Raw genomic sequence first — 11,049 nt, 5'->3', positions numbered from 1 at the left:
CCACACCTGTTCCCACTGAGGGTCTCCTCTGGGGTTTTTGCTGCCAGCAAGAGTATTTGTCCCAATATGGCCGTGACGATGGCGGCTCCTCTCCCAGCCTTGCTGGACAAAACCAGAAGAAGCGTGTGTGCTGCCAGCTCTACCGCGGGGCCCGGGGCTGGCATCCCCAGCTGGGAGTCACCGTGCTCCTGCGGGATGCAGCAGCCTTCCCACGGCACTGCGCTTGCAGCCCGGCAGAGCGGGTCCTGTCTCCCAGCCCATACTCCCAGTGCACGAGGCCGCCAAGCTCACTGTCTCCAGCTCCCTGCCAGAGCCAGCCATGTCGCCAGGCACATGGTGGCCTGTGCATGTGGTCTTTCCTGGCCTTTGCCATCGTGGGGCTGCCAGCACCTGTGTTTGTGGGGTCTCATCCCACCCTTCACTGAAGGTTCCTGGGGAAGATGCCCCCCAGCAGCACAGTGGAGGGGGACTGTGGAGGGCACAGGGCAGCACTGGAAAACACACACAGCAGTCATGAAAATGCAAAACTGGGCTCCAGGCTGTTTGTGGGCACTTAACTGGGGCAGTTTTCTCCTAAACTGGGGTTTTGTCTTGCTTCCTCGGGGGAGAGCCCAGGAGAAGGGACAGGACAGTGGCCAAAAGCCAGTGGAACCCAGGTGGCCGCAGGGGTGTGAGGCCACAGGTCACATCCTCTGCCCAGTGTCCCCAGCTGCGCAGGCAGGCAGCCGCTGCGGCAGCACGGAGCGGGATGCTTACCTTTTCATCTGCCAGTGAGTCACTTGGCAGAGGAGTAAACTGCTGACGGCACCGGGGACATGGAGGTGGCTGCTGCACCCATGCCTTGTGCTAAAGGCACACCAACAACTGCAGTATATGGGGCACAGCCGGCTCCCTCCCCACAGCCCTGCTGCACGCTCGGCACCGTGGCCACCCCATCCACAGCCTGAGACCGGCCAGCTGTGGTGGTGCCCAGTGCTGGCAGTGCCTGCCACGGTGCAGTCCTGCCGGCTGCCCTGCTGGGCTCTGGTGCTGCCCGGCTCTTCCCCCCTCGTGCAGCCTCCCCAGCGTTAATCCCTGGATTAGCTGCCTGCCCTGCCCGCTTTGTGGGGGCTGGCGTGCCGGCATTGCCCAAATTCCCCAGCCCCTGTGCTCAGCTGGCTGCTGCGGCCTCCCCGGCCCCGCTGCCTGCACCCAGCCCAGCAGCAAAGAGGGGTGGACCAGGGCCCAGAAATGCCCCATGCTCCCACGGTGAGCCCAGCCTGGGCACGGTGCCCTGGGGATGGAGAGGTGGCAGGGAAGCAGGACTGGGGCACTGTGTGCTGCTGCCAGCACTGTGCTGCCGTGGGGACCAGAAGTGCCACATGTTCCCGATGGCCTGGGTGAGGGGAGAGCAATGGTGGTGACAGGGGTTTGCCAAGGCTGCGGCGGCTCAGGTACTGCCTGAGGGAGCCGGGGTGCAGGCAGGGATCTGGGGTGCAGGCAGGGAGCCGGGGTGCACCACCGTGTGGGGCAGAGCCCTGAGCCAGCGTGACTTTGTGGCGCTGCGGCCGTGCCAATGCCAGCCGAAGCCCTGGCAGGGCCAGAAGCTCTCCAGCGGGACAATTAGCCGATTAGCTAATTACCTGCGCCTTGGCAGGGGCCAGTAGCCCAGTGGCTGCCAAGGTGCTGCATGCCCCGTGCAGGGCAGGTGGGAGGTGTGGGGCAGGCGTGGGGCAGGAGGGTGCCAGGGCCACCCACGGACCTTCCCGGGGACCCTGCCGGTGGGGTGCCCGCAGCCCACCCCACCTGCCCCATGGCCGCGGTGGGACTGGCCTCGGCAACAGCCCCGTGCCGGGGGCTGCCTGCTCCCAGGAGGGCCTGCCTGCCCTGCCTGCCCCACAGACAGCATCCCCTCTGCTGCCTCCTGCCCCGTGGGGACCTCCCCTGGTGCCCCACGAGACCATGTCCACGGGAGACCCGCCCCACGGGGGAAGCTGCCCGAGGGGAGCCCACCCCAGCTGAGCCCCACGGGACCCGCCCCGCCCCTGTGCCCGGCCCCACGGGTCCCGTCCCCGCACGGCGGCCCCAGCCGTGCCCGGGCGCCCCGCGGCCCCCCCCGCCCCCCCCCTCCCGGTGCCGGGCGGGTTCCCGCGCGGGTGCCCGCGGCTCGGGGCGGCGCGTGACCGGCTGCCGCCGCCGCCGCCGCCCGCTCCGCCGCAGAGCCCGGCCCGCCCGCCCGCACCGGCACCGGCACCGGCACCGGCACCGGCACCGGCACCGGCACCGGCAGGTCAGCGGGGGGGCTGCGGCCGGCACCGGCACCGGGGCCTCCCGGGCTGCGGCGGGCGGCGGGAGGGGGCTGGCCGCACCGCGGCCAGGGCACCGGGCACCGGGCACCGAGCCCCGAGCAGCGGGGTCGGCCCGGCGCGCTGCAGGCGGGGTCCGCGGAATGCGGCGGCCGCACCGGCCCCGCTCTGGTCCCGCACCGGCCGCGGCCCGGCCCCGCAGCGCCCCGCCGCCGGCTCCCGCACCCGCACGGCGGGGCCGCCGCCGCAGCCGGGCGGTCCCGGCCCCGGCCCCGGCCCCGGCCCCGGCCCCGGCCCCGGCCCCGGCCCGGCGGGGCTGAGCCGCGTGTGCGGCGGCGGCGGGGCCCGCCGGGCCGGGCATCCCCGCGGGGATGCAGCCGGGGACGCGCCAAGGTGAACGGTGCGCGCCGGAGCGGGGCCGCCGGCAGCGGGGACACCGGGAGGGGCACCGGGGATGGAGCACCCGGGAGGGGCCACCGGGGAGGGGGACACCGGGGATGCCGGGGGTAGGGACCACTAGGCACCAAGGACCACCAGCACCGGGGACACCGGGATGGGGACCGCCAGCACTGGGGGCACCAGCGACAGGGACACCGGGATGGGGACTGCCAGCACCGGGGACACTGGGAATGGGAAGACTGGGAATGGGGCCACTGGCAGCAGGGACGCTGGGGGCAGGGACAGCTGGGGACAGGGCCCAGGGCCAGCCCGAGCAGGGCCAGCCCGGCCGCTGGCTCTGTCCCCGGGGCAGTGGGTTGCCGTGGGCACGGCAGCCCCAGGGCCGGTGGCGTGAGCCCCCCCCCCGGGCAGTCGCCACAGGTCCTGGCTCACCGACCCCCCCATCCCCGCAGGGCCAGCTGGGTGCTCACCATGGCTACAGCACGGCTTATCACCTGGGGGCTGCTCCTGGCCACCGGGGTCCCCGCCGGGGCCCGGGGGACGCTGTCGGCGGGGCTGTCCCCAGGTGGGACCCTGCAGCGGGACAGGGACCCCCTGCATAGCCCTGCCTGGGGACAGCAGCGGCCGGGCCCATCCCCTGCCTGGGAAGCATCAGGGGAGCCGAGCGGCGCCGGGGTCCCTGGGAGCGAGCGCTGGGGGGGCGGCAGCCTCGTGCGCTGGTCCCCACCGCTGCAGGCCGGGGATGCCACCGGGGCATCCCTGGAGACGGAAACCACCGTGGCAGGCGCTGGCACCGGGTCCTGGTGGAACGGCGGCGCAGCCCCAGCTGTGGCGGAGGAGCCGCTCGTTGCCTGGCAAAGACACGAGGCTGAAGGCCAGGACAGCCCGTGGGGGGGGACCTGGCTGCCCCATGGCTCTGCATTGGGGACACCGGGCCCCGAGATGCCGACAGACACGGGGCCGGGCTCTCCGGGGCTGCCCTGGGCAGGGCAGAGTGCTGCCGGGCCAGCCGGCACCCTCAGCCCTCGGCCGACTGTGTCCACCATTGCCCTGACCCCCATGCTGGCAGTGGGGACAGGGACGGGGACAGCAGACACCCACGCAGGGGGACAGCCAGTGCTGGGGGGATCCACGGCGGCCCTGGGCACACAGCTCGCTCCAGCCAACAGCCAGCCTGTCCCACTGGGCACGGTCCCCGTCCCCCATCCCACGAGCACAGGGCCAGCCCAGGGTCCCCACGCCAGCCCCAGCTCCGCACAGCCAGTGGGCAGACAAGGGGACCTGGGGGGGACCCCCAGCCCCTCCCTGGCTCTGCCCAGCTCTGCCCCACAGCTGCCCCCCACAGCCCCATCCTGGGGGCTGGCTGAGCCCTGGACCCGGGTGCTCCCGGCCCACCAGCGCAGCACCCGGAGGGCCCCGCTCAGCCACGCCGCTGCCAGCCCTGGGGACGCAGCCCCTCGCACGGACCCCGGGCCAACGGGGCAGCAGGGACCCCGGCCCGCCCCGGGGTCTGCCCTCAGCACCAGCCCCGCACCACCACCTGCCTCCAGCATGGCCCCCCCCCAGCACAGGTAGGAGCCGGCGTGGTGTGCAGGACCCCTCGGCAGGGACCGAGCCCCCGTGGATGCCAGTGCCCGGCTCTGCCCTCTCTCGCAGGGCTGCTGCCCGAGGAGGATGTCGGCTCCCCACAGCGGGTCCGGGGCGCTGTGGGCCCCATGAGCGCCCCAAACGCCACCGAGGCCTCCTCACGGCCGACAGCGCATCCTGCCACAGGGACGCCTGGGACCAGGCACTCAGGTGATGCAGGGCTGCTTCCAAGCCCATCCATTCTGCAGATGCAGTGGGAGCCCATCCCCGGGGCATCAGGGCTGGGGGGGGGGGGGGGGAGGATGGCAGCTATCTTGGGCCGCCCAGCCGGGACGTGGTGACACCTTCAATCAGGATTGTGCCCGGCGACGGACCTAATCTACTCCTGCCCACAGGGATTAGTGTTAAGTGCCCGGCGGGTGGGCGCTTCCCCCGGGGGTGTCGGGGACGTGACCGGTGCCGTGCCACCCCCTGGCACCGTGGCACCCCCTCTGGCACCGCAGGTCCTGCCAGAGACCGCCGGGAGGTGCCAGTGGGCACAGCCCCGGCCAGCACCGGGCACCCCTTCCTGCAGTGCCGGGGTGCCACGGCTGGTGCATCCCAGTGCGGGTTGCAGGCAGGGGCCGGGTGCCGCCGAGCCCCCCACTCCCCACTGACCGTCGCCCTCCTTCCCGCCTGCAGATGCCCGAGGGACGCAGCCCCCCGCCCACGGCACCACGGCCCCCTCTGCCACGTGGCAGCAGGCGGGGGGGACGCCACAGCCAGCCCCCCGGCAGCCATCCACGCCGCAGCTGCAGCCCAGCCGCCCCCCCCCGGCACCGGGGGCCAACGGGACGGGACTGCGCTGGGCCGAGCTGCGACGCCAGCTGGGCTTTGCCTGGGAGGCCCACGTCTATGGGGTGGCCGCCATCTTTCTGCTGCTGGCGCTGGGCTGCCTGGCCGGGCTGGCGGGGGCGGCTGCCCTCCGTCCCCCCCATCTGCCCCACGTTTTAGGGGCCCATGGGCTGCTGCTGGCCGCCTGCCTGCTGCGGGCAACCTTCCTGCTGCTGGACCCCTACGGGGCTTGGGGCCGCCTGCCCCCCCGGGCCCTGCTGCTGCTCAGCACCGTCCCCTTCCCTCTGTTGCTCGGCGCCTTCGCCCTCCTGCTCCAGCGGCTCCAGCGCCTGGCCCAGCTCCGGCTGCTGCCGGCTCGGCTCCGGGGGCTGCCGGCGCTGGGGGCTGCCGCTGCCCTGCAGAGCGCGGTGCTGGGGGCCGCCGACCTGCTCCCGCTCCGGCTGGGCCCTGCGACCGGTCTGGGGCTGCAGGCGCTGGGCTGCGGGGCCGGGGCCCTGCTGCTGCTGGGGGGGCTCTGGGGGTGCTGGCGGGTGCTGCGGGCACCCCGGGAGGGACCGGGGGGTGGCGGGGAGCCGGGGCTGCGGCAGGGGGCCCGGGCGCTGCTGGCGGCGGCGGTGGCGGGGCTGCCGGTCTGCGGGCTGCAGCTCTACAGCGCTTTGTGGCTGCGGGGGGTCCTGGGCCCCCCCGGGCGCTTCTCCCGGCCCGGCTGGGCAGCACAGCTCTGGCTGCGGGTCGGCGAGCTGGGCACGGCGCTGGCACTGCTGGTGGCCGCCGCCGAGCCGCTGTGCTGCCAGTGTCGTCGCCGGAGCCCTGCCAGCCACTCCTGCTGGGCCAAAGCGCTGCGGTACTTCTGCGCCGGCCGCAAAGCCGAGGCGCCCGAGTACCCCAACAACTGCTACGACTGGGCCAGCGGCGGCACCGGCGGCACCGGCGGCACCGGCCCGGAGCGGGCACCCGCCAACGACATCTCCAAGAGCCTCATTCGCAACCCGGCCGAGCAGCTGCCCCTGCGGGCGCTCAAGGACAGCAACGAGGCCTGGGCGGCTGCCGCCGGCACCGCCAGGATGCCGGGGCTCAGCCCCAAGTGCCCCAACGCGGTGGCTGCCCGCTCCTGCGCCGCCTTCGAGCAGGGCTCGTCCCCCTCGCTGGGAGAGCTGGCCTTCCGCCCGCCGTCCCCCATCGACCTGCGCCGCAGCATCGACCAGGCGCTCTGCCGCCGGCACCTCCTGCACGACGGCCTCTTCGGCCGACCCCGCCGTGGTTCCGGCGCCTCGCTGCATGACTCCCCGGCCCCCGCCGAGACCCCCGGCTTGGGGTGCATGGCACGCTGCAGCTCGCTGACAGACCTGCCTGGCCCCCGGCAGCCCCCCGGCAGCGTCACCATCACCGTCACCCGCCTCGGCCAGCTCGCTGGAGAGCAGCTCGCTGAAGATCAGCTGGAACCCCTGGCGCCATGGGCTGTCCTCGCCCGACAGCCTGCCCCTGGACGAGGCGCCCAGCCGGGCCCCCCTCCTGGTGCCTGCCGTGCCCCCCCCATGGGAGCGCGAGGGCCCCCGCGGCTTCCCGGCCCTCGGCAAGGCGGCGGACACCCGCAGCCTCTCCAGCGACACCATCGAGCTCTGAGCCGGGGAGACGGGAGGACGGGCAGAGACTGGGGAGCACAGGGGGACGAGCCCAGCGTGGGGGGCCGGGGGTCTGATCCTGCGCCCCTGCAGGATGGGGTAGGAGGGGGGAGCTGGGCTGGGCCAGCTCCATTTGTGCCAAACCAGAGAAATAAAAAGTTTATGTTGGGAGGAGGCGGCCCCGTTGGCGTGCAGAGGCAGCGGTGGGCAGCAGCACCCCCGGCCCCCCCGGCCCGAGCAGCCGAGCTGGGTGTGCAGAGCTTTATTTCCTGAGATATGGACACACGGACAGATGGGCACACCCCGACGGACAAACCACGGACAAATGCAACGGCCACGCTCATGCATCTGGCAGGGCCCCCCCGCTGGCATGGCAACCCGCGAGCGGCCCCTGACCCCCTGCCCTGCAGGAGCCCCCAGCCCAGGAGGGGAGAGATGGGCTCTGCCCAGGGATGGGGCGGGGGGGGGGGGCAGCTCTCCCAGCCCTACAGCTGGGGGCAGAGGGGGGACCCAGTCCCCCACTGCCCCACAGGGAACCATCTCACGGGGGGGGGCATAAGGTCCCACAGGGCCGGCAGCCGCCAGCCCTGGCGACGCTCGCCGGGCAGGCAGCGGGGCAGAGCTCCGCCAGCATCACCGCCCCGGCACCCGGCGGTGCCAGAGCACCCCCTGACCTGCCTCCACGCCTTCCCACCTGCCACTGTGCCAGGCTTCTCCTCCAGCGCACGAGGGGCTGGGGCAGCATGCTGTGCCCCCCCCGCCACGGTGCCGCGCTGCCTGGCATCACCACCCCAGCCGGAGAGGGCTGTGTGGGAGCCCCCGGGAATCAGGTACCCCCGGCTCATTCTGCAGGGGGGGAGCGAGACCCTATCCTAACGGGGGTCTGGGGGACGCATGCAAGCACCGCGCACAAGATCCGGTCTTGGCAGCCAGCCCCTGCTGGGGGGGGGTAACCCGCACCCCAGGCCGAGCCTGCGCCCCCAGCCCGCACGCGGCAGCCCCAGAGCTATCTGCCTTTCATGAAGCCGTCAAGGACGCGGTCACTGCGGTCGGAGAGCCAGTAGCCGGCCATGGCGGCCACGGCGCCAATGAAGATGGCGGTGAAGACCATGTCGCCCTTGGCGGCCAGCGTGGCGAGGGCGCAAATCATCACGCCAAAGAACATCTGCTGCAGCACCACCACCTCGTCCTCCGTCACGTCATCAAAAAAACCCTTCTCCGGGGCATCTGCAAGGACAGCGGTTGGGGGGGAGCACAGCTGAGCGGGCAGAGCCCCCTGTCACTCCCCCTGCCCGCAGCCCGTGCCCCCCCCGCTCACATCAGGCCGTACCTGGGGGTTTGTCCTCCACACAGTGCCCGTCCCGCCGGACGTGGCCGCTGGCGCAGATGCAGCGGTAGCTGCCCTCCGTGTTCTCACACACCTCCTGCGCTCCCGTGCACACCGGCTCCTCGGCGCTGGCACACTCGTCTACGTCTGGGGGGGAGGCAGGATTCAGGCAGGGCTCGGGCAGCGAGGAGCGGGCAGAGCCACCCCCCAGCCCATGGGAAGCACTCACCCAGGCACTTGGCTCCATCCCGCCAGTAGCCCTTGTTGCATTTCTTGCAGCGAGCCGGCCCGGCGCCCATGCAGCCGATGCAGGCCGTGGAGCAGTCTGCCGTGGGGAGAGGAGCCAGGGTTGCCACCGGAACCCCCTCCCAGCCCAGCCAGCAGCAGCCCAGGCCAGGGGGGATGGCCCCGAGCCGGGGGGAGCCGTCCGCACGGAACTACCCCCCACCTCCACCTGACCTCGGCACTCGTAGGAGCCCTCCGTGTTGACGCAGAACTGGTTGGCTCGGCAGTGCGCCATCTCCGTGCCGCACTCGTCGATGTCTGAGAGAGAGGGGACATAGCCCTGCTGAGCCCCGGCTCCCGGGACACAGCCCCCCGCAGCCCCGAGCTCGCCTGCTGCCCGCCTGTCCCGCCACGGTACTCACCGATGCAGCGGTGCTCGTGCAGCATCCAGCCCCTCTTGCAGCGAAGGCAGCTGGAGTCCTCTGGCCCCGTGCAGCGCCCGCACGCCCGGTAGCACTCTGTGGGCAGGGGAGAGCAGCCATGGGCGCAGGCAGGGGGGAGCTGCCTGCACCCGGTGCCAGGGCAGCACCAGGGCAGACCCCCCGGCTGCACAGCCCCCCTCTCCACCAGGCCCGACCCCTACCTACCGGCACATACCAGGTGGCTCTTGTTCCGCGAGGCCTCGTAGTAGCCATCACCGCACTCAGCGCAGAAAGGGCCGCCGTAGCCTGGGCTGCAGACACACAGGCCGGTCCCGCGCCGCGTGCCGTCGCCATCGCATCGCCCGTTGCCGCTGCAGGGCTGCTGGGGCCCGCCGGCACAGGCTGCATGGAGAAAGACCAGCTGGCTGGCAGCCAAGGTGGAGGGCAGCGTGCCGGGGGGAGCCCCTCCAGCCCGGGCACCCCCACCAGCACCCTGCTCATGCCACAGCTACTCACGCCGGCACTCGGGGCCGTAGGTGCCGGGCGGGCAGCAGAGTGCCAGCCTGTCCATGCACAGCCATTGGAAGAAGTCAGGGTGCTGCTGCCGCCTGGGGAGGGGGTGACATGGCGCTCAGCCCCCTGCCATCCCCCTGTCCCCCTGTGTCCCCATCCCCAGACTCACTCGTGGAACCACCACTGCTCCACATGCTCCTCGCTCTGCTCCAGCAGCTGGTGGCAGGCAAAGTCCGAGGGGGCACAGACGCCCTCCAGCACCTCCAGCAGACGGGTCTCACTGTGGGGACAGGGGGGTCAGCATGGGGATGTGTCCCCCTGGGGCAGCTGGGCCCCGCCAGACCCCCCACCCCCAGCTGGGGAGCACCCACCTGTGTTGGTACTTGGCCAGCTTCTCCTCCTCCCAGGCCGTGTTGCCCCCACCAAAGCCTTCGTGCTCTGTCCGCTCCAGGCCCTGGGCACATGGGGGGGGGGGGGGGGCAGCACAGGCACGGGACGCCCCGATGAGCTGCAGGGTCCCCCCTGGGCTGTGCCACCCTCCTCCTCCAGGGACGAGTCACCCCAGGGACCTGTCACCCTCTCCCCTCCCCAGAGCCCAGCCGCTGTGTTCCCCCAGGACCCCCTCCGCTCCCTAGGGATGCTGCGGGCAGTGCCCCCCACCTCCCCAATGTCTCCCCAGGCCACCTCCCCCCTCCGGGGCCCTGTCACCTCCTGTCCATCATCCCCGTCCCGTCCCAGCCTGTGCTCCCCCCGGCCCCCCCCAGCCACATCCCCCCACCCAGGATCCCCTTTGTCCCTGCTCGCCTGTCACCCTGCGCCGGGCCACCCCCCGCACCGCAGGCCGCGTCCCCCACGCCTGTCACCCGTGGGCCCCAACACGTCACTACCCCCCCTCGCCCCACATACCCGCCCCAGACCCCCTCACCCCTCCGTGCCCCCTCCCTCCCCTCCCCACGCCCCGCGTCCCACGCCACGGCGCCCATCATCCCCGCCGTGTCCCCCCGTCCCCCGTCCCCCCCCCCGCCCCGCACCCTGCTGAAGCTGTCAGCGAGGCCGCGGCAAGCTCGGCAGGGCTCGGCCCCGTCCCCCTCCCGCTCCCCGTCCCGGTCCGGGCCCGGGTGGGCGCGGACGGCCGCCAGCAGGACCCCCCCGAGGAGGGCGGCCCCCAGCAGGGCCCCCCCCAGCCCGGGCCCCCCCCCCCGCCGGGCCGGCAGCGGCAGCAGCGCGGCCGCCAGGCGCCGCCGCGGCCCCATCCTGCGCCCCGCCCCGCCCCGCCCGCACCACGTGGGCCGCGTCCGCTGACTCAGCGCTCGCCGCCCCCGCCAATGGCCGCGCTGCCGACGACGTCGACGACGTCGACTCCCCCCGCTGCCGGCCAACCCGCGCGGCCCGCCCGGCCCCGCCTCCCCGCGCCTTAAAGGGGCCGCGGCCAAGGGCACCCGGCGGGGGTGGGCGGAGCGCGGACGGGCCGTGGCCGGTGACCCCGCACGGAGCGGGGGCGGCTCCCCGGAACGCAGCGGCCCCGCTCCCGCCCAGCCGGGGCGAGGCCCTCAAGCCCCGACCCGACCGGGCCGCTCCCCATCACCCCCCAGCCAAACCAATCCAGGTCACCTTCCCCCCTCCAGCCAAACCCGTCCAGGTCCCCCTCGCCCCCCCCAGATTTGCCCAGTTCCCCCCTCATCCCCTCCTGAACTGGTCCAGTTCCCTCCCACCGCCCCCCAGACCGGCCCAGTTCCCCTCATACCCCGGAACTGGCCCAGTTCCCCTTCAACCTTCCTGATCTGGTCCAGTTCCCCTTCACCCCCCAACCAGCCCAGACCCCCTTCCTGCCCCCA

At 73.2% G+C, this 11,049-nt stretch overlaps 2 protein-coding genes across 4 annotated transcripts; one reads left to right on the top strand and one right to left on the bottom strand.

The window, feature by feature from the left end:
• Window positions 1-2,238: 2,238 nt before the first annotated feature.
• On the top strand, window positions 2,239-6,845 carry PRRT3 (proline rich transmembrane protein 3). Of its 3 annotated transcripts, none has more exons than XM_052777614.1 (4): window positions 2,239-2,269; window positions 3,143-4,255; window positions 4,341-4,481; window positions 4,953-6,493. In XM_052777614.1, the coding sequence occupies exons 2-4, from the start codon at window positions 3,156-3,158 to the stop codon at window positions 6,385-6,387; spliced, it is 2,676 nt and encodes an 891-aa protein (XP_052633574.1). In that variant the 5' UTR covers window positions 2,239-2,269; window positions 3,143-3,155; the 3' UTR covers window positions 6,388-6,493. The 3 variants fall into 3 exon arrangements, with proteins under 3 accessions (XP_052633574.1, XP_052633573.1, XP_052633575.1); XM_052777613.1 differs by having other exon boundaries at window positions 3,137-4,255; XM_052777615.1 differs by lacking the exon at window positions 2,239-2,269 and having other exon boundaries at window positions 2,783-4,258; window positions 4,336-4,481; window positions 4,953-6,459; window positions 6,491-6,845.
• A 129-nt stretch (window positions 6,846-6,974) lies between these two features.
• Window positions 6,975-10,482, bottom strand: CRELD1 (cysteine rich with EGF like domains 1). The gene is made up of 10 exons (XM_052777630.1): window positions 10,246-10,482; window positions 9,586-9,668; window positions 9,384-9,494; window positions 9,218-9,309; window positions 8,927-9,103; window positions 8,702-8,797; window positions 8,514-8,597; window positions 8,284-8,379; window positions 8,058-8,201; window positions 6,975-7,954 (listed from the first exon to the last, which is right to left on the bottom strand). The coding sequence occupies exons 1-10, from the start codon at window positions 10,465-10,467 to the stop codon at window positions 7,734-7,736; spliced, it is 1,326 nt and encodes a 441-aa protein (XP_052633590.1). The 5' UTR covers window positions 10,468-10,482; the 3' UTR covers window positions 6,975-7,733.
• Window positions 10,483-11,049: the final 567 nt, after the last annotated feature.

This window comes from Harpia harpyja, chromosome Z (genome assembly GCF_026419915.1).
Source record: "Harpia harpyja isolate bHarHar1 chromosome Z, bHarHar1 primary haplotype, whole genome shotgun sequence".
Classification (NCBI taxonomy): Eukaryota; Metazoa; Chordata; class Aves; order Accipitriformes; family Accipitridae; genus Harpia; species Harpia harpyja.
This window is presented reverse-complemented; position numbering and strand designations above follow the sequence as displayed.